The sequence below is a fragment of the Ammospiza nelsoni genome, chromosome Z, assembly GCF_027579445.1.
Source record: "Ammospiza nelsoni isolate bAmmNel1 chromosome Z, bAmmNel1.pri, whole genome shotgun sequence".
Lineage (NCBI taxonomy): Eukaryota > Metazoa > Chordata > Aves > Passeriformes > Passerellidae > Ammospiza > Ammospiza nelsoni.
Genome location: NC_080669.1, coordinates 78,912,539 through 78,934,139, shown reverse-complemented (window position 1 = coordinate 78,934,139; position 21,601 = coordinate 78,912,539). Strand labels below are relative to the sequence as shown.

Below are 21,601 nucleotides of genomic sequence, written 5' to 3'. Positions count from 1 at the left end.
CAACCTCTGAATTGAGTCTCCAAGCAGCAGGAGGTTAGTGGCAGCAGTGAAACCTCCGTGTCTCTTTGACGACAGGTTAAAGCTACCAAATACCTTCAAACAGCAGAAAAAAGCAGTAACTTCAAAATAATGAAGGTTTGTGTCCTGAGCAGTCTGTGGTGTAGCTGTGTGACAGTGTGGCACAGGTCTGTTAAGGGCTGGAGAAGATGTTTAGCAGCCATGTGACATCTGCAGTACAGCACAGCTGGGATCAAGTTCCACACCAGAGGAGGTTTGGGGACACTCTTGGATCCAGAGTGTCTTTGTCCCTCTATTAAATCTCTATCTGCTGTGAAGGGAACACATGGAGCAACACAGGCCTGTAGCTCTGCAAACATTCTTGCAAATAATTTCATGCACGTGCATAATCCATTGGAGCCTGGGGAGATTAGAGCCTAGAACATCTGCAGGATCAGGGCTGTACTCTGTACAGTAAATTTGCTGAGGAAGAATGACAATCAGTACAACCTTATTTCTGGGTATTTCATTTGTGTTAGCTTAAATAATTAGGTTTAATCCTTCCTCCTTTGGTAGCAGTGGGAGGACTTAACCAGCTCCCTACCATTTCTGTTAAGCTGCTAGGTGCCACAGCCATAGAGGACAAGCTACAAGATGGGGTCCCACAGACAATTGAGACTCTTGCCAAAGCCAACATCAAGATATGGGTTCTCACTGGAGATAAGCAAGGTAAAGGCACTACAACTTTGGCTGCTTCTCTTCTCCTCCACTGGTGGGGTGGTTCTGCTAGGACCTGTGTTCTCATTCTGTGAAAACTGCACAGAAGACAAACTTTCACGGCTTTGCTTCATTGCCAGCTATGCAAAACTTCAGTTAACTGGAACTAGACCAGATGACTAGTTTGTGCCTGTCCTTAATTTCTGTCATGAGAGTGGAAGCAGGGTGAAGGCAGCGTCCTTTACCTTCGGAGAGGTGACAGTAAGCATCCCATAGTCCCTGACATAAGCTGTGGAAAGGTGTCACCGTCATCCAGTTGATCATTCAGGCGATGAAGAAGCTGGAAAAAACCTTGTCCTGCTTTCCAGAAACTTCAATGTTAAAGTGGATGTTGGGTGCATTTCAGCTTGTTTCTGGCTCTTATCATCCCAAATAGAAATGGAGAAAACATGGGCTTTTGGAGATGGAAAGAACAGCAAATAGACTCCAGTGAATTCTTTTGGAGATATAGCATTTTCACTGAAACCATGTTGCTTCAGGGAGGCCAAAAGTATTTGCAAATAATTTCATCCAAGACATGAGCATAGAATTTTTGAGAGAAATGAAATACTTAATTTTGTCATGTTCCAAATGCAATAGTTTTGCTATAAAATACCAAAATATATTTTCCAGAATTTTATGGGCAAAATGTCATATTCTTCTTCAGAGCTGTGGTTTGGTGCTTTTCTGGAAGCAGGGAGAGGGCAAGTTAAAAATCCTGAAAAAAAATTTGAATCAGCATGAAATGGTTTTTTTTGTTGTTGTTGCTCCAAATGTGTTGATCAAAGGGTATTTTAAGCTTTTTATTTTGGTGGAGTTATTTTTTTCCTGTGGTCTTGTGAAGTCAAATTTGCTGCTATATCCATCAAAGTGGCTCTCCTTGTTCTTTTACTGTTGACTCTGAAAGGCTTCAATCTCTTTTGGGTCAGAAAGAGAGCTTTTGTTATGTGAACAAAAAGGCCACAGAAATGGGTTAATTTGGGGCTGCTGAGATGGATTATCTTCCTGGTTTGCCTTTCCTAGAGACAGCAATGAATATTGGTTACTCCTGCAACTTGCTGAATGATGACATGGAAGAAGTTTTCATTGTTGAAGGTAGCACATCTGATGACGTACTGAATGAGCTGAGGTAAATGGCTGAAAAACAGTTTCAGTGCCGTGCACTAGCACTATTTGTGTTTTGTATCATTTCACCTTCTTTTTCCCTGTCAGCTTTCCTTGTTGCAGTTCATTCAGCTCTCCTTTAGATAAGGGAGAGCTGCCTCCCTGGAAGATCCAGAAGCTAAACACAATGTAGAAATCTCCTCTGAGAGTAAATGCTGAAGCTTCTTGATCCAAGAGCTTAAATTAAATAAAGGTTTATAACTCTAAAAGCAGAGTCAGATAGGGAATATCAACTGAAATTGACCAACAAGTGGTCCTGAGCTACAAAGGCTTTGGCTCCAGGTTTGGGCTATGCTGTTGCTGTACTGCTCTTGCCATTTATTCATATTTCTGTCCTTTGTCTAGGAATTTCTTTTGCCTGGATACTTTTTTGGCAGTATCTGAGAACTTACCTTCCTTCCTCACCTCCTCTGTAGACACAGGTTCTTAGGTAAAGGTGGAAAATGGGAAAGGTTCACAGTCTTTTTCTCTTGGAGTAGATGGCTGCCAGACAACATGCAGAGAAAACTGCATGTCTTTTGGGATACCATCCTTCATGGCACTCAGATGGTTTGTTTGACTTAAAATCAGCAGAAGTTTAGCAACACTTTGTTAGAGTTTCAGAGATGGGGATGATCTGTGCAGACAGCAGCAGCTAAACAATGCATAGTGTTGTAGGGATACAGCAAAAATTGGACTGAACTATCAAAGGGAAGCATTGATTTTTGTTTTCATAAAGTTCCTTTTACAAAACATAGGTATATATTTGCAAGGTTTTTGGATTTTCATTATTATCCTGGTTTCTTTTTTTTTTTAAGGAATGCAAGAAAAAAGATGAAACCAGACTCCTTTCTGGACAGTGATGAAATCAACATTCAGTTTGAAAAATCTTCGAAAAAGCAAATAATTATACCTGATGAGCAAGCAAATGGGGTGTACGGTCTGGTTATCACTGGCCACAGCCTGGTAAGGAAGGTTCAGAACCTTGCCAGGGATGAGTTCCCTGAAAAACTTACTGCAAGACATACTGAAAGTCTGAAAAATGCTTTAAAAATTGAACTCTAGAGGGCAAGGGGTTTTCCTCTCCTTTTTGAAGACTAGGTTCAGTGGTTATCTGAGGCATCAAAGGTGACAGACAATGTTTCAGAAGATGTTTCAGGAACAGAGAACAGTTGGCCGTGATCTTTGGTGAACAAGAGGGATAGAGCAGCTGGATCATATTTAATTTCTGGAAGCATACTAGAAAAATAACAAGGTTTGTGTTTGCAGCAAGAAGATAACATGAGACGTGGGTTTCAATGCCAAGGACATATTCTACTAAATATAGCTGAAAACAGATATGCTTAATTTATAAGATATAGATATTATGACTTTACTAATTAATTTATACTCTCTCCTGTGATCTTCCAAGTAAACTGAAGCAATACACTGTAGATGAAATTGTGACAGATTGAAGACTGCTTGGGAAGTGAAGGCCTCACTGTTGGTCTAAAACAACAGTTAGCTGTCATCTGCAGAGGGCTAAACCACCTCTATTTGGTGCTCAGTGTTCGCATGAACTGCTTACAAAGAGAGCAGGTAACACCAGACTGGGAGAGAGTACAAAAACATCTGAGTCAGGCATGATCTGGAAAGCATAGGGGGAAACTGAGTCAGTTGGGATTTCTGAGCCTGGAGAACACTGATCAGTCTTGGTAATACTCTTCAAAATTATAACAGGTAAACAAAGTAACGGAATTAAACTAAGATAAGAGAGTTCTGGGTGAAATGTCTTCCTGGTGAGAACAGTGAAACTCTGCAATAAATTATCTATATTAGGAAATTTTTTAGAACCAGTTAAAGGAAAGAAAAAACAACTTAGATCAATTCAAACCTGTCTGCGAGGAATATGTAATTTATGTCAGGTGTATTTATCTGTTGTATTTTACTGTCTCAAATCTCAGTGAAAGCAATTAGACATAGCAAATAGACATATTTAGAAAGTTCTGGGAGGTGCCACCCCCCCAGAAACAAAATGCTTCTGTTCCTTGTGGTTGCTACCTTCCTTAATGACAGCCCAGAAATTTTCACTCTCACCTCTACACCAGCCCAGGGAAAAAAAAAAATATCTCATCTTTCTCTACTTTTGCCTCATGTGCCATGTGTATAGACCCCAAACACTGTCAGACAGTGCCTAGGTTGCCTTTGTCCCTCTTTTACACTCACTTCTCCTTGAACTCCAGGGCCATAATCCTTGGATTCCCACTGCAAAGCAGACAAGGGGTCTGTCAGGTTTGGTCCATGTACATTGCATGGACATCAGCTGGAAGCCCCTTGCCTGTTCCTAATCCATTCCTTCAGCCTGCAGAGCAGCCCCTGAGCCTCTGGCAGTGATGTCAAAGCTTTCTTTATATTACTGGAAAAACACACACTGGCCTACACCCTGGCAAGGGGATATGTCCCACACAATCTGGGCTGTGTGGGAGCAGCCAGTCCACACAGCAGACACAATGAGTTACGCCAAGATTATGGCTTTCTCCTCATTGGGGACCACAAGGACAGTGCAGGCAAATCTAGATGTCATTTATTTATTTCTACAAGCTTGAACGATGGTGTGATACTGTTCCACACACAGCACCTGCTCAGTGCTCTATCCCTGCCTGTAGAGGGGTGTGAGGGCAGTGCTGGGCTATGCACACATCTGGGGTTGCCTGAAGAAAGCAGTGAACAGAAAATTGTCAGCATCCCTAATGGCATCATCACGCCACTTTATTTGTATGCAGCTGCTCCATTAATATACAAAGTGGTATATTATACATATACAAAGTGGTAACATTTGGCTGGTGCTGTGCAGTGAGAATATTGAGGCAAAAGCCATCTCTGACTGCACTGACCAGCAGTACTCAGGCTGAACCACGAAAAGGTCTCCTGTGGATCAAGCCTGCTGCCATGACAGAGCAGAAAGGGGACACTGGTGACTCACAGCTCTCTGTTTCAAAAAGAAAGAATATATGGCCTGAGGACTGTCTCCCTTACACAGACAAGGCAGTGGGCCTGCTGTAATGGCTCTGAGCAGGAGTGAGCCTTGAAGATTCCTTCCGTACTTGTCTGCTAAAAAGAGACAACAAAGAACAGAGCCATAAAGCATGATCTGAAGGAAATTTGAAAAGCTCACACTGCTTCCTCCTCCTCATGAAGAGCTGGAGGGGTGACTAGACATCCAATTATCTCAGTGCTTCTTGAATAGAAATAACACAGCTGACTGATTTAAAAGGTCAGCACTCAGAATAAAGCAGCCTTCTCCTTAGTTTTGTGTTTTGCTGTGTCATGCCCACCTGGGCTTAACTTTTTACATTTTTTTTTTTAATTAGGCACTTAACAAATTGAAATCTTTCCTATTTATCTCCCAGAGCTTAAATAGTAATCCAAGAGGGATGAGCGGAGACTCTCTCACATGGAGATACACAAGGCTGTCTCAGGCCCTGCAGCAGCTTCCTGCTTTTGGTGTTTGACACTTCTGCCCTCTGTCAGGTTAAATCAGCCAGAGCAGGTGCTGTGCATGCCCAGCTGTTGTTCATACCCAGATGTGGTGCATACCCAGCTGTGGTGCATATCCAGCTGTGGTGCCCCCAAAGTGCAGCCTTGTAGGAATGGGGTGCACAGTGTGATGTGCAGTGTGGATGCTCCCTGTGACTGGGTGGATGGATTCACCCACACTGGTGTAAGGGCCTGGCTCAGCTGTAGTGGGCACCTCACTGCACCCTCTGTGCCAGGCCAGGAGCTGCTGTGAGCCTGCCCTGAGCGCTCCCTTTCCTCCTTTCCTCTTTTCCTCCTTTCCAGGCTTACGCGCTGGAAGGGAACCTGGAGCTGGAGCTGGTGAGAACTGCCTGTATGTGCAAAGTGGTGATCTGCTGCCGGGTGACTCCCCTGCAGAAGGCCCAGGTGGTGGAGCTGGTGAAGAAGTACAAGAAGGCTGTGACCCTGGCGATCGGAGACGGTGCCAACGACGTCAGCATGATCAAAAGTGAGTGGTGGCTGACAGCCAGCGTGCTGTAGCAGACTGACTCAAAGAGGTGCTTGCTCTCTGAGGGAGGCTAGCAGCAGGAACACATATCTGAGTGCCTCTTGTACCACCCTCTTTGTAGAAACATGTGTCTGTGTCCCAGGTTTTGGCAGATCTCTATAGAGCACTCTCACTACAGGTTAGTTGTGTCTGCTGCCTTGTGGGTCACACTGAGCTCCTTCAGGAGCTAAGGTTGCACTAAGTGTCTCTTTTTTTGTTTCTCCCTTAGAGAAGATAAAATGGTTGGTCTTGATGATCTTACAGGTGTTTTCCAACCTAAATGGCTCTGTGATTCTATGAAAAGTCCACTTGGGCTGTGATGTGTCAATCAGTGTGTCTGCACGGCCACCATCGCAAGGACAATGTATATAACAAACAGTGTGGACCATAGAGGGCCTGACTCAAAGCAGAAATAAAATCTTTGTGCCTGTAAATATTCTGAATAATATTATGTGGGGTGCTTTTTTCAGCATTTATTTGTGTCAGGACTGTTTGTTAATTATCTCCCTTGAGTTACATATGGTAGGCTTCCAGGCCTCTCCATCCTTGAGCATCATTTGATGCTGCGTTACCTCAGTGAATTTATGAAAAAAAATCCTAACTAGGTATAATTAAATTAAGATTATTCAGAAAGACCTGTTGCTAATATTCCTTGTGTTAATTTGCAAGAATTGATTAACTGGAGCCTCTTAATTAAGAAAGAAAAGGCTAAGTAGAAAGCTTCAAGGGAGATAAGTCAGGCAGTCAGCAAAGAAAGGAGAAGAAAGTTAAAGTGTACATAATAATTAGAAACGAATCCATTCTCCCCACAAGAGGATTGAGACTATGGGGTTTTATCAATTCAGTTCAGTGGAAACATCTGAATCAAACCAGCCTTCAGCCACTAAGATTGTATTCATTAGTTAAAGCTGAATAATTAGCTGTCACATTAAGCTTATGTCCATGTTTAATAAACGCAAGTTACTATTAAAAAAAAAAAAATATGTGGCTCTTCTATCTTATTATTTGATTGAACTAATAAAGCCCAGGAAACATAAAAAGGCTACAGTCTGCCTTTTAGCACAGTGTCTGAGAAAATTTAAAATGGTTTGAAGATTTTGCCTGTCTGGGATGATATTTTAAGGCTCCTGGAAGGACATGCATGCATATTAAATAAAAGTCACATGTCAATATAAATTAAAGTTCCTGTTTCATAATAGCAGCCATTATAAACAACAGTATTTGTGCTGCTGGAAAGCATTCAGAAAAAAACTGTAAACTGTCACTGAACCTATAATTTCATTGAAATAATAAAAGCCCACTTATGGGAAATGTATCACAGAGCCAAAATCATAGTGCTGCTGAAAGAATTAGTGCACCAATTTTTTTTTTTTTTTTTGTTTTAAAAACTTTTCATTCTGACTTTCTATGAAGGCCGTGAGGGAATTAATACGGTATTCAATGCTGGATAATTCATTTTAAAAATTAATTTTAAAAAAGGGGGCAGTGAAAACTCTTGGTATAATGAAGTGACCAACGACCTTCTTGTTGCAGCTGCCCACATTGGGGTTGGCATCAGTGGCCAGGAGGGGATGCAGGCGGTCCTGTCCAGCGACTTCTCCTTCGCGCAGTTCCGCTACCTGCAGCGCCTGCTCCTGGTCCACGGGCGCTGGTCCTACATCCGCATGTGCAAGTTCCTCAAGTACTTCTTCTACAAGAATTTTGCCTTCACCTTGGTGCATTTTTGGTATGGCTTCTTCTCTGGCTTCTCAGCACAGGTAGGTCTGGCTTCGGTTTCATCAGGGACATGGAGGTGGTCATAGGCAGCAGCTCTGCTGTGAAAACAGGCTGAGGGTGGAGGGCAGGTTCATCTGGGAGATGCAAAAGTTTCAGGGAGATCTTAAGGCACCTTTCAGTACCTAGAAGTGCTACAAGAGAGCTGTAGAGTAACTTCTTAGCAGGGCCTATTGCAATACGACAAAGGGTTGTGATTTTAAACTAAGCTTAGGTTGATTAACAACGAAGTAGTTTTTTGCAATGAACTTTGTAAAACACTCACAGAAGTTGCCCAGAGAGGGGGTTGATGCCCCCTTACTGGAAACATTCCAGATCAGGTTGGATGGGACTCTCAGCAACCCAACCTAGCTGAAGATGTCTGTGCTGATTGGAGGGAGGTTGATTTAGATGAATTTTACAGCACTCTTCCAAGCAAAACCATTTTGTAAGTCTACATTTAGCATTTCCAAGTGAAGTGTCTGGAAACATTTCACAAGGAAATAAACAAAGCCATTCCTCCCACCTCACTAAACAAACACAAGTCTGTATTCTTTAGCCATATAGGTATAAAGGAGATATTGCTGCCTCCATTGCTGCTGCTGGAGGACAGATGCCTGGAGACAGAATACGTATATTGTGTAATCATATAATCATTAAGATTGGAAAATACTTCCTAGATCATCGAGTCCAACCAAAAACCAAACACTGTCATGTTCACCACTAAAGCATGTCCCCCAGTGCCACATCCACATGTTTTTTAAACACTCACCATCCTTTCAATGAAGATTTTTTCCCTAATATCCAGTATAAACTTTCTCCGGCATTTAGGTGCATTATGAAGCACATGCATCACTTGCAGGAATTTCAAAAGTATTCAAAGTGGTTGCAACCATCAGCTGATGACACAGATTAGAGTTTGGTGCAGATCTTGGAAGATCTACGCTTGTGCTGTTAGCATATTTGGAGCAAGCAGTTTAACCTGCGATGCCTGTGGGCATCAGGAGCTTGCCGGAGGAACACATCCAGAGTCAAAAAACTGGAGCTGGTTCATGGCAAACCAGCCTCCAACTAAACACAGATGTGGGGAGTGCAGATATCAGGAGCTGGGGGTGCAGGGTGGTGCAAAGGGATACTGCTCTGGCTACCGCCAGCAGTGGGTGCTCAGCTGCTGAGCTGGCATAATGTGATCCTTCCCCTCTTTAGGGATGCTGAGTTTGAGTCATCTCATCCCTTTTGTCTCAGCAACAACTCAAACCAAGGTGTTGCAGCAGGTAATTGCATATACTTTCAAAGAAATGGAAAGCACAACTTTTTGCTAACTTCACTTGCTTTGTTTTTGTTTTTGTTTTCCCAGACTGTCTATGATGAGTGGTTCATTACACTTTACAATTTGGTATACACCTCTCTCCCAGTGCTAGGAATGAGTCTCTTTGATCAGGTACTGTTTCTGTCATCACTTTGGGGATTTTATTCATAGGGGTTTTGTGTCCAGGTATTTTGAGTTGGTTCCATGAAGCAAAAGCACCTGACCTTTTGGCTACATAACTGTGGTAACCTCTGAAATAATAATCTGACAGAGAGAACGTAAATCACAAAAAAAAGATGCACCAGAGAGAAGGTGTATTCCCTTCTAGTCATATAATTTGGGTTTTAGTAGTCCTGTGAGGAACAGGGAGTTGAGATAAATATGATTACCCTGATTTGGCCTTTAGGTTTCAGTGTGTGATGAGATTTTTGGGTTAGGCTCCTGCTTACAGCACCAGATGCCATTGCAACCCTCCCCTGGAGCAGTCATACCCTCCTACCTGTGTTTCTGAAGCCTGGCAAGTGACTTCCTAATGACCAGACAAAACAACTAATTAACTGGATCTCTGAAAGTTGGTTTTTTTTTTTTTTTTTTTTTTTTTTTTGCAAGTTCAGCCTTTCTAGTGAGTTCTTTCTGTGGTAATTTCACAGAAATTTCAACCTCACTATTACTGTTTGACTAGACAAAGGAGCAATAAAGCTGCTCCTGTGTGCATTTTACAAGTGAAATGAAGAGGCATTGGTTTATTCCAGTGGTTCAGTGCTCCACTCTGGACACTTAAGGGATCCAAGTGAGACAGCCTTGCCTGTGTGGGGAGGTATTTTCTAACCCTTAGCTTCCAGACAATTCTCTGTAGAACAGACCATGTAGTCTGCTTTAGATTAGGTGTATATTCTTTCATTTTTAATCAGCTGTCAATTTTTTTTTAGCACAAGAAAGGTAAAATACTTTATGGAAAATATGCCCAGGTGACCTTGGGATGTGCCATGCCAGTAAGCACAACTGAGTGAATTGTGTGCTAGGCCTTTTCTCATGGAAATGCATGTCACAGGGACATGGCAGCCCTAACTGGCTCTGTGTCTTTGGCTGGGTGGCTGCCAGCAAATCTGACTGTCTCCTCTCTGCTTTCAGGATGTGGATGATCGCTGGAGCATGCTGTTCCCTCAGCTGTATGTGCCTGGCCAGCAAAACCTGTACTTTAACAAGGTGGTGTTTGTCAAGTGCATGTTGCAAGGGATCTACAGCTCCCTCATCCTCTTCTTCATCCCCTATGGGGCCATGTACAATACAATGAGAAGTGATGGGAAGGCCATTGCTGACTACCAGTCCTTTGCTCTGATGGCCCAGACCTGCTTACTGATCGTGGTGTCTGTACAGGTAAGGTGTCCCAGGTAATACCTTTAGGAATTAGTTGTTTCATGATAGCAGCATCTGGAGGGCCATTGACAGCATTGCATTTGCTACTGCATTGTGCAATCTTGCAAAAAAAGTCTCTTGACACCAGATTAGTCTCCTCAGTTCAACAGAGCAGGAGATCTGTATGCTATAAAAGATCAGGGTGACAGGAAAGAGTCTTTGCCTTGGGAAGATTGCAGTCATAACAGACAAATTAGTTAAGGCAGGGAATAGAGAAGGACATGTTCTAGTTTTATGGGAAGGGTTTGAAGCACAGGGCTGTCTGTCTGCCATCAGGCAGTTATTTATAGGTTCTCCATTATGGAGATGTCTCTGCAGCCTGGCCCAGTGCATGATGTATGTGTGACGCAGCCTGACCTTGCTGGAAGAAATAGCTAAGACTTGGTGGTAGAAAAGCCAGATGGTAGCATCAGGATGAGAGAGATTTCTGAAAAGAAAACCAATCAATCACACTTTCCTGGATAATAGTTCCTGCTGTCTGAAGTCTTTGCAGACTTGTTCTCCTAACTTATAGTGTAAGGAGAGGGGAAATGAAGCCTGACTTGTTTGAACTTACTGTGTTCAGCTCCGGGGCCTTCAGCATAAGAAGGATGAGGGCCTGTTGGAGCAAGTCCAGAGGAGGGCCATGAAGCTGATCAGAGGGCTGGAGCACCTCTGCTAAGGAGGGTGAGGATGCTGGGATTGCTCAGTCTGGAGAAGAGGAAGCTCCAGGGAGACCTCATTGCAGCCTTGCAGTACTTACCAAGGGCCACAAGAAAGCTGGGTAGGGACTTTTCACACAGGCATGGAGTAATAGAAGAAGAGTTACTGGCTTTGAGATGAGAGTGGGTTTAGGTTAGATACTAGGAACAAATTCTTCCGTGTGAGGGGGTTGAGGCACAGGCACAAGTTGCCCTGAGAAGCTGTGGATGCCCCATCCCTGGAAGTGTTCAAGGTCAGGATGAATGGGGCTCTGGTCTAGTGGAAGGTGTCTCTGCCTAAGGCAGTGGGATTTGAACAGGATGATCTTTAAAGTCCCTTAGTATCCTGTCTCTGGGACTGGCCACTAGTGAATGCTTGAGAAGAGGGAACAGCAGGATAAATGTAGTAATCTTGCCTTCAGTGGTTTCCCAGAATCTTATGATTTGTGACCTGTTATTTCTTGAGGCTTGAATGAATAGCATGCTCAGGGGGAGATGTACAAAGCAGAGGACAAGCTGTGTTCAGCACAGATCTGCTAAATCAGGAAGGCACTGACAATAGCTGCATTGCTCTCTTCTTTCAGATTGGCTTGGACACCTCTTACTGGACAGTTGTCAACCAGTTCTTCATCTGGGGCAGCCTTTCTGTTTATTTTGCTATCACCTTCACCATGTACAGTGACGGCATGTACCTGATCTTCACAGCCTCCTTTCCCTTCATTGGTAAGCCTGGGGACAAATCTGGATTGCACTCAGAATGGATATACTGCAGGGCTTAAAGTTTCCAAGCATTTCTATGTATATTTCAGGATATATTGGTTGCCTTTTCTGCAAGAAATGCCAGGATATTTCTGAGGGTTGCTGGGATTTATTTTGAATCCCATCCATCCAGGTGAATGTGTGCCATGTTCCCTTCCTTGTGTAAGATTCCCATGCAGTCATAAGAATTGTCTTTTAAATAAAGATAATGAGCTGGATGGAATGCTTTCTGCTACTCTTCTATGTCTGGGTTCCAGATATCCAATTTTTACAGCTATATAGGAGCGTCTTATTTGTAGCTGTGTGATCTTTTTAAATAAGTTAACATTTTGGCATAGGAACGCATAGAAGTACAACATCCAGTCAGACATGAGAAAAATGCCATGTGATTATGGTGAGCCTTCTGCCAGGATAAATGGCAAAATCCCCAACAACAAAACATACCAGTGGTGACCAGGTCTTTGTAGTTATTGTACACAACAGATTTCTTTTTCTTTTTTTTCATTTTTGAACATGTGCAAAAAATGAAAGATAAAAGATGAGTCCATCACCTGAGACTTTGACCAGGATGAACATGTACTTATATGTAAGCAAAGTAATTAAAAGTAATCCAGATGTTTTTAATAGCTCTGTGCATCCATAGCCAATATAGATAAAACATTGTAATGAGTCTCTACTTACGAAATCCCAACATTTTTTATTTCAAGTCTCAGATCTTTGTATTAATCAATGCCTTCATTTTTTACTGACTTTTTCAGTAAAAACTTCTTTTGTCTATCTTCACTGCAACAGCAAAGGCCTTAGAAATATCTGAGATGCAGGTTAGTTGTTGCAACATATCTTTCAAGCAGATGATCACATCCACTTTGAGATGGCTTTAAGAATCAAAAATGCTGAGTGAGAGAAATCAGAATGTCTGTTCAGTTTCCCAGGGCAGGTGGACAGTTGGACTGGATTATCTTGAAGGTCTCTTCCCACCTTGAGGATTCTATGATGGTTATAACTCACTTGCCAGGGGTGTCTCATCTGCTGCTCTGTTGTTACTACATTGATCAAAGAAGCCACAATGCTGAGGGCCTCTTAATAAGGTCCCAGTTTGAAACCATTTTTTTTTTAAGGAAAGTGTTTCTAGTCTGGACTAAGACAACTTGTTTACTTACATTTCAGTGAAGTTGTATTACAGCAGAATTTGGCCAACTGGAAAGAAAATATTCAGCAAATATACTGCCAACACCAGCATCATTAAGTCCTGTAATGAGGGTTTTGCAGACTGTTTGTTCTATTCTACATTCCCACAGTTTTGTAAAAGCCAGAAATGAGCACTTTGGTTTCAAAGGAGGTGTCAGTGACATGCCACCACGTGGCAGTGGTGCTGCCAATACCCCATTAGGCTACACTGTCTGTGCAGTTCCCCAGAGCAACACATGCTCCTCTCACAAAGGGCAGTGATTCCCATTGCCTGCTGGGCAGAGCCAGTATTTCATATCCTTTAGGAAATGGTGCAGGGAAGCAAGAAAGCATTTTTCTTCCTTTTGCGCTGGAGTCCTGGGCTGCTGCTTAAGGTCTCCTGAATGTTTATATCAATCCTTTGCTGTGATTTGACTCTTCACAGAGAGAAAAGACTCACTCTGACACCATTGTCCACCTGGGTTGTTGCTGCAGTCATGTCTGGACATTGCATTTCTCTTTGCTCATCTCAGACAGTGACAGTGGCTTTGCAGTTCTCTCTACAGCCAGGTGATTTCAATGTTGGAGATGATGTCCGCCTTGTATTTTGGTCTATTTGCCAGGTGCTCTGAAATCACAGAGAGCAACAGGGAATAATGGTGGGAGCTGCTGCTTTTGCAGTTTTAATCATGTGTGTGTTTGTTTGTTTTCCAGGTACGGCTCGTAACACACTCAGCCAACCCAACGTGTGGCTGGCCATCTTCCTCAGCATCGCCCTCTGCGTGCTGCCCGTGGTTGGCTTCCGATTCCTGAAGGCTCAGTTAAAGCCTACTCCCAGTGACAAAGTAAGGAGATACCTCATTAAACCAGAAATCCTGCTTGCCACAGCCTAGGCTCACCGTGGAGCCACATCTCATGGGCTTGGCATCACCTGGGCTGTGTGTCTGTATTGGTGCAACTGCTGCCATCTGTCTGTCCTTCACTCCCCAGAGAACAAGGATTGAATTTTGGGTTTGGCACTGTTCAAACCATCTGCAGCTGGGACCAAGGCTGAGATTATTTAGATGTGGATTAGATTGCTCTGAGGCAGGAAAGCTGCACTATTTTTAGATGCAGGGTTTAAGCGCTGTGGCTCAGTGGCAAAGGAGTGGCATGTTCCTCCTGCCCTGATGCTGTGCAGTTTTTAGCCTGGCAGACCACAGGCTTTCACCCTCCACCAGGGAATATATGTTTGCTGGGGATTTTTTTACTTATTTCAGAATTTACTTTTTGTAGCCAATGGCTGTATGCCCCCTCTGGAACCAGCTTCCCTCCCATCCCTGGGAATATGAAGGTGAGGGCACCAGGGCAGGGAGAGGCAGGGAGTGATGGAGTGGGCAGGGAGCGCACTGCTCACTGCAGCCAAGGGACCCCTCAAGAGCATCAGCGCACTCAGAGCTCCCCGGGCTCGCTCCCAAGCAGGAGCATTTGCTGAATGCTGCTGCCACCTCGTGCTTCCTTCCTCTCCCTGCGCCGAGCTGCTGCGAATCGGGGTCAGAGCACAGCCCCAGGGCAAGGCTCCGCAGCTGACGCCCTCCCTGGTCATCCCCGGGGTGGCTGTAGGAGAACATGTCAGGGGAATTCTCAGCCCTCACAGAGAGGGTAGGCGGGTGTTAGGGACCTGCTGGGTAGGGAGGTCCTTGGGACACAGCTGGATGCATTTGGGGGGTGTAAAAATGGGCAGAGTTTACCCCAGCTGAGCAGAATTCAAACACGGCTGTCGCACAGAATCCCAGCCTCACTGCTGAGGTTGAGCGTCCCTCTCTCTCTAGCACAAAATTACCTCTCTGCCTCCTCTTGGAAGTGAATGGTCACAGGATAGGAATGGGTTTCCAGCTCTGCAGCTCCACAGAGTCCCCCAGATGGCAGCAGACAGGCCTGATGTTTAGAGAGGCCAAGCACCTGCCGCTGCCATTGTGTCAAGCAAGAAGCACAGGAGTCTGGCAGCTGGGGGTTCTGCTGAGCCACAGGCTCTCAAGAGCAGCATTAGACAGCCCCATTCTGAAAAGGTTCTTGACAGCAGATTAACTCAGTGGCCACCTGGAAGCAGAAAGCCCACTATCTGCAAATAAAGTGCAGTATTTATTTCCCATCTGCCAAGGAATACAGGAATCTCTCAATTATCCCTGTAAGCATTCAAAGCCAAGTTGTATGAGGTGTTGATATACCTGATATAGTGGCAGCGGGGTTGGAATGAGATGATCCTCAAGGTCCCTTCCAACCCAAGCCACTCTATGATTTCATAGTTCTATAACATTCATCATTGTAATCATAAAAAGCTTTTATGTATCAGAAACTCCCTTTACTAGCCTGTTTTCTATATTAAATATGCCAGTCCTTGAATGTTTCTTTATTAGTTTTCTGGAATTTTGACTTTTTGAGATGACTTTCACATTGTGGGTGATTTGAGTGAAAGTCCTACAGCGATACCCCAACCATGGCATATCAGAGATGTGGGGAATTCATGGAAATAAAATTCCCTCTCATGATTTACAGATGATGCTCCCATTAACACCTTTTAGAATGGAATGGAATGGAATGGAATGGAATGGAATGGAATAGAATAGAATAGAATAGAATAGAATAGAATAGAATAGAATAGAATATTCCTCATTTTTCCTCTGGATTTCTGCTTTTGTTTCCCTTTCTCTGCTCCTCTTCCCTCTGCTTGTTAATGATGCATTTAATGATGCTTGTTAATAATGACTCCGCTTTTCCCGCCTTCTCTTGTGGTTCCCAGGTGCTGCTGAAGATCAAGGAAGCCAAGAAGAGGCCCCCTCCGCCCTCTCCGAAGCGGCGCCTGCGCCGCACCAGCACGCGCCGCTCCGGCTACGCCTTCTCCCACCAGCACGGCTTCGGAGCCCTCATCATGTCCGGGAGGAATATGAGGCCAAAGTCACCTTTTGCCACTACGGGAACATTTTCACCCAACAGTGACAAATATAAACACAAAGGATTGTAACGGAGGAGGAAAAAAAAAGGAGAGAAGAAAAAAGACACACCCCACTTCACCCCCTTTTCCCCCTTAAAGATTAACAAAGCAAACCAAAGTAAAGGGCTGTCAGGAGAGGGGGCTGTGCTGCCTGCAAGGCACCAAGATGCTGGCTACCCAGAACTCTGCCCTCTGGGCTGCCAAATTGAGGACTTGGGGCTTTCCTTTCACCCACGTGCACTCTCTGATTCTAGTTTCTTCTCCAGAGACATGTGCTGCTGCTGGGGAAGGCGAGCAGGGTGACCTGCAGCGTGGAGTTGCATGGTATCTCAGAGGGCCTCCCTGGCACAAGAGAGAGCGTGCTGTGGGAGGCATCTCTGCTCCCTGAGATTGTTCATAATGATAATATTTTTTTCTCTCTCTAACTATATACCTCAGAGCAAAGAGAATTTCAGCCTGAGGAAAAGGTTGAATTGGCAATGTCTTTCTCAGTCATGTGCCTTCTATTTTTCTTCATGAATCCACTCTGGGCCGTATTACTGGGGTGACAGTATTGACCCCAGGTGTGCCTTAGGTCCAGCCACACAACCCACAAATCCATAGCCTTTGTAACATGTGTGATTTTGTAGCCTTTTGACTGTGATCCGCTTTCTCAAGAGATGGCCAGTACCCAAACACCACCCTCTTCCCACATCTGCCATCAGGAAATGCTGCAAGCTCAGAGAAACCCTTAGTAGGTCAAGGGACCAGGAGCTGACAGTCATCAGCCTGCCCTGATTTATCTGGGTTGCAAATCTGCTCTTGTAAAGGATTATTGTCCTCAGAACCCTCTCAAGTTTTGTAATTGGGCACCAGCCATTTCATTTAGACTTAAAATAAAAGAGCAGAAGGCACTCAGGCTTCCTTATGGATCAAATAATGAAATCCGGCCCCTGAGAAGCCCATGTCATGATTAGGGCTCACCTGAGCTGCCAGCACGAGGCATCTGCCCCCCCTTAATAGAATGAGGTGTGTACACATCTGGCTTGATGGTGACCACACCAGAATTACTGAAGCCAGAAAAGCTATTTCATGGCCAGCAGCTGAAATAACCTTTGCTCCACTGGTGCTGGGGTTCAGTGTGAGGGATGAAGCATGGCCTGGTGGCTCCCTCACCCTCCCTGATGAGCAGAGTGGCCACAATTCAGAGGAACTCAGTGAGGCCTCAGGAGTCTCTGCAGTGTTTCATGGCTGCAGTGTTTCTCTGTGCTGGCTCAAATTTTAGTTGGGAACAGGTTATCTATCAAACACGGGTAGCAGAGAGCTGAAAATCCAACCAGTCTGACTGCCAGCAGAGGGACCTAAAATGCACAGACGCAGCTAAAGACGTGGTGATCCTGAGGGACTGGGATTTGCTCGCTGTTTTGTCACAGCAACTCCATAATCAGCAGGGTTACTGGGTGGAAGGCCAGCGTGGCAGCATGAGAGTCTGTCCTGCCAGCACTGCTGAGCTGTCTAAATGCAGCTTTTTTTGTGCAGAGGACTAAGCCTCTGGCTGTTGTTACGGGGGTGGTTTTTTGTTTGTGTTTTTTTGTTGAAGTTGGTTTTTTTTTTCATCTCCATTATACAAATTTAGACTCCTTTCATAATTTGAATTGGATTTTTTTTGTGCAGTAATCAGTTGATATTTATGAGACTCTGCCCTGAGTCCCTGTGCTGTCAGGAAGCAGTGTATGATGGCAAGAGGCCAGCCATGTCCCCGTGTCATGGAACACCCTGCTGCCTGTGGTCCCAGTTTCAGCAATTACTGTGTGAGATTGTTTGAGCTCTAATAGAAGGTTTCATCTCCCTGTGTTTTAATTTAGTGCAGGAAAGAAAAAAACAAAACCCACAACCATACTAGTCCGTTGCACCTGCTGCTTGGGGAGGCTTGTTGCAAACTGTGGTATTAAATTTCAGCATGGCCAGTGCAAAACTGGAGCTGGGACTGGGTCCAGACTTCAGTGTCTAGGAGCTGCTTGCTAGGGAAGGAGTAAATTATCTGGTGATCTCCTCTGGAAGGAGACACCTGAGTAAAGTGAGAGCCTGCACTCTGGCTGAGGAAACCACTGTGGTAATTCATGCTTGTCACCTCCCCCTGATTTACCATTCACTTTGCAGAGACAATCATGGCCTTCTGAGCAGGATTATGCTTTTCACAGTCAGCCTCCCTGGGGTTAGGGGGGAAAGGAGAATTTGTGCAGATAAGCAGACATAGCCATGATACCCAGACTGGTCTGTGGATTGAAAGTCCTATCAAAGCTGTTCCTGGCATCTGATGCAGCAGAATATATTGCAGAGCAGCAGAGGCAGACCTTGTGCTGACAGAGCAAGGAAAATCTGACACTGTGCCTCTCTTGTCATACAGTTTACGTGCAAAGTACTCACCTTCTGGCTAAAAGGGGATTTGAAAATGTTGGCTACAACATGTAGGGGATAATAAAGCTGTTGGTGAGCTTGCACCAGATACAATTCTTTCGGTGGTTTAACACAATCAGCATCTGAAACACATCAGCTGGCAGTGATGTCTGTCCTACATCACTCCTGATTTTGTAAAATAATTGGTTTTTTTTAATAAAAAGAGAATATTGGGATGATAGATTCCGTGGCACACTGTTAATTGATGTAACAAGTTTATACGCAGAAGTGCACGGGGGGGGACGGTCTGTAGGACAATGGATCTGAGACGGCAACCCTTTTCATCCGGTATCCTGACGCGGTAAGCACACAAATTCCCAAAATTTTCCATCCTGGCTAGGATGTTTTAAGAGGAAACTTAGAGGAAACGTCAGACATCCTTAGGCGGAGGACCCGTTGTGGGCGGGCAGCGCGGAGAGCCCGCCCCGCGGAGCGGCTGTAAACAGCGGAGCGATGCGGGCGCTCGGTAAGGGACGGCGGCGGGGATTGTGCGGGAATGTACGGGAACTGTGCGGGAATTGCGCGGGCAGGAGCGGGGCCGCTGCTTCTCGTGTGCGCGGTGCTCTGCTGGGCTCCCCGGGGGAGGTCAGACCGCGTGTCATCGTCTGTGCCGTGTCTGAAAATTATAATTTGGTCTTCTGTGAGGCTCTGGTTTTTCACAGACATGTCAAAAATTAATCCCTGAAATAGATTTTGGAGTTTGTTTTCACCCTCTCCCTTTTTTCCTCCTCATTATTCCATAATATAAATATTCACAGTTTTAACATTGTTTTGCTGTTGTGCCTGTACTTGCTGCCCTGCTGGGCTGCAATTTGGGGGTCGAGAATGATAGTGATAATGATAATAATGATAATGCTCTGATGGTGTTGAGGCACTAGAACAGGAGGCCCAGAGAAGCTGTAGGTGCCCTGTTCTTGGGAGTGCTCAAGGCCAGGTTGGATGGGGCTCTGAACAGCCTGGTCTGGTGCAGGGTGTCCCTGCCCATGGCAGGGGGATGGAACAAGGCGGTCTTTAAGATCCCTTCCAATGCAAACCATTCTGTGATTCTTGATAACCAGTGATGACGTGTTTCCTTGTCTTACGCTGCAGCAGAGCAGAGCTTGGAACAGCTCTCTCTGCTGAACCCACAGGGTGACAGTGAGCAATCTCTGTGCCTGATACCGTGAGGCAGCAGGTGTGTTTGGGCAGAGGCACATCAAGGGTGTTCTCCGTTGCTAACTGCAACACCTGCATTCCAGGCTGCCTCGTAGCTCTCACTCTGCCCGTGTGCATCCACACAACTCTCTCCCACTGACCTGTACCCTGGAAATCCTTACTCGTGAGCAGCTCTTAGGAAATGGGAGGGCAGAGGAGCAGTACGTGCTTGCCCTGGGCTCTCCAGTTGGATACTCAGCAAAGTCTGTTGCATGAATGGAGACATCTCAGTAATGACCCACACTAATTACCAGCTGGAACAAAACCAGGAGCACAAAGGCCCTCTTGGATAACTGTGGGCACATGCACTGTATCTCTAACCCCATGAGACCTCTGATAAAATTCTTCGTAAATCCAGGTATTTCAGTTGGAAAGCTTCCTGTCCTAAGGGTTGATTTTCCTCTCTCTCTAATTTTCAACCTAAATGTGTTCACTGCATTTATTCTCTTGTTGTCATGCCAGCTTTACACTTTTGCTTCAGCACTTTTGTTTGTCTCCTGTGATATATTTAGACAGCAATCCTATCCGCTCTCTGCCTACATTTGCCTAGGCTAAACAAGCCAGGCTCTTAAGTTTCTTCTTGTTTGATAGGTTTTTTGTTTCCCTCAGGCCCTTTCTGCACCTGTTCATTTGAGTTTATAATTTTTAAATGTGGGTGACCAGAATTTTTTTGCATGATGCTTCTTTTATCAGTGCCTATACAATAGCTCTGGTATTTCACTGCCTCGCCTAGGACTATGTTTGCTTTTCTTACAGCCTCATCATCTCTGTGTTCTTCAACACTGTTTTAGTGGTTATTTTTCCTAATTTTCTTATGAACATGCACAATTGTTAGCTAAATTAGGTTAGCTACATAGATACCTCTCCTCTCATGCCTGACAACACGGGGAGGAGCTGAAGTCATCACAGAATAAGTCTGCGCATGCTGATGCTTTAAACTGGTGCCTTGTCCTCAGGGCCAAGCTTTTTCCATGAGGGCTGGCAAGGACATTCTGCTACATCTGCTGATGTGTTGGCTGATGTAAATATGCTGGAGTGAGGGAGCTGCCATTTCTCCCAGCATAAACGTGGGGCTGAGTTCCCAGCCACAGCCCCCAGACAGCCCAGTCCCTGTCCCTGTGATAAAGGTGTGTTGCTGCAGGGCTGGATGTGATGAAGGCTCACAAGAAGGGTGCAGAGCCCTGCAGCCTGGGCTTGACCTCTGAGTGCTTTTGGCTGTATCTGCAGCACAGCAACTCTTCAGTTTTTCCAAAGCTAGTCTTCTGCTGCCCTGCTTCTTTCACTGCATTTAGAGGTACAGAGTGTTTTTTCTCTTCTTGGCGCTGTGGGGAAGCCACCTCTCTCCCATCACCCCCAGACTGAAGGAAAGAGGTTTCCATAGCCCTGTCTCTTTCCCCAGCCTGCCTCTCCTCTCCAGCTGGGTGGAGCTGACTGTACGGAGCTGTCAGCTCCTGCTTTTCCACCCAACGCTGAGCCCTCTGCTAGACTTTCCAGCTATAAATGGATCTTGACTTTTCCAACCCCCACTCCCAACACGAGGAGATGTTGTGGGATATCGGAGCTGGGCCAGGTTCCTCTGAATTAGGAAAACATATGACCCAACTGCTGGCTTTTTGTATGTTCTCTGTGAGCATCGTGCTGGCTGTGGGGGAGCTGTGTGTGTCCTGGCGAGGGCTGTGCTGCTGAGTTCCTTGTGTGCACTGCGGAAGCAGCTGGTCTCAGGCCTGATGCCAGGCCTGCAGGTGCCATCACCAGCCCCACAGGTCACCCCACAAACACAGCATCGTGTGATCTGAGCAGTGGGTCTCCAGGGAATGCCAATGTTTTTGTTACTGGCTGCATCCTGCCTCCACATCCAAATCAGGCACTTCATAGAGGAGGCCTGGCTTTTGCACATAATGAGCAGTCCTGTTTGCTTCCCTTGATTTTGGGATTTATGGCAGGGATCCTGAGATCTCTTTAGCTTTACTGCATTCTGG

At 45.1% G+C, this 21,601-nt stretch overlaps 1 protein-coding gene across 2 annotated transcripts in view; it reads left to right on the top strand.

The window, feature by feature from the left end:
* LOC132086256 (phospholipid-transporting ATPase ID-like) overlaps window positions 1-18,609 on the top strand; it is a 73,895-nt gene extending 55,286 nt beyond the window's left edge. For both annotated transcript variants that reach the window (XM_059491775.1, XM_059491774.1), the window contains exons 19-28: window positions 615-726; window positions 1,777-1,882; window positions 2,715-2,862; window positions 5,716-5,899; window positions 7,472-7,695; window positions 9,048-9,131; window positions 10,131-10,376; window positions 11,680-11,818; window positions 13,736-13,866; window positions 15,801-18,609. In XM_059491775.1, coding sequence (XP_059347758.1) covers window positions 615-726; window positions 1,777-1,882; window positions 2,715-2,862; window positions 5,716-5,899; window positions 7,472-7,695; window positions 9,048-9,131; window positions 10,131-10,376; window positions 11,680-11,818; window positions 13,736-13,866; window positions 15,801-16,022 — 1,596 coding nt within the window. In that variant the 3' untranslated portion in view covers window positions 16,023-18,609. The remainder of the gene's footprint in view (window positions 1-614; window positions 727-1,776; window positions 1,883-2,714; window positions 2,863-5,715; window positions 5,900-7,471; window positions 7,696-9,047; window positions 9,132-10,130; window positions 10,377-11,679; window positions 11,819-13,735; window positions 13,867-15,800) is intronic.
* Window positions 18,610-21,601: the final 2,992 nt, after the last annotated feature.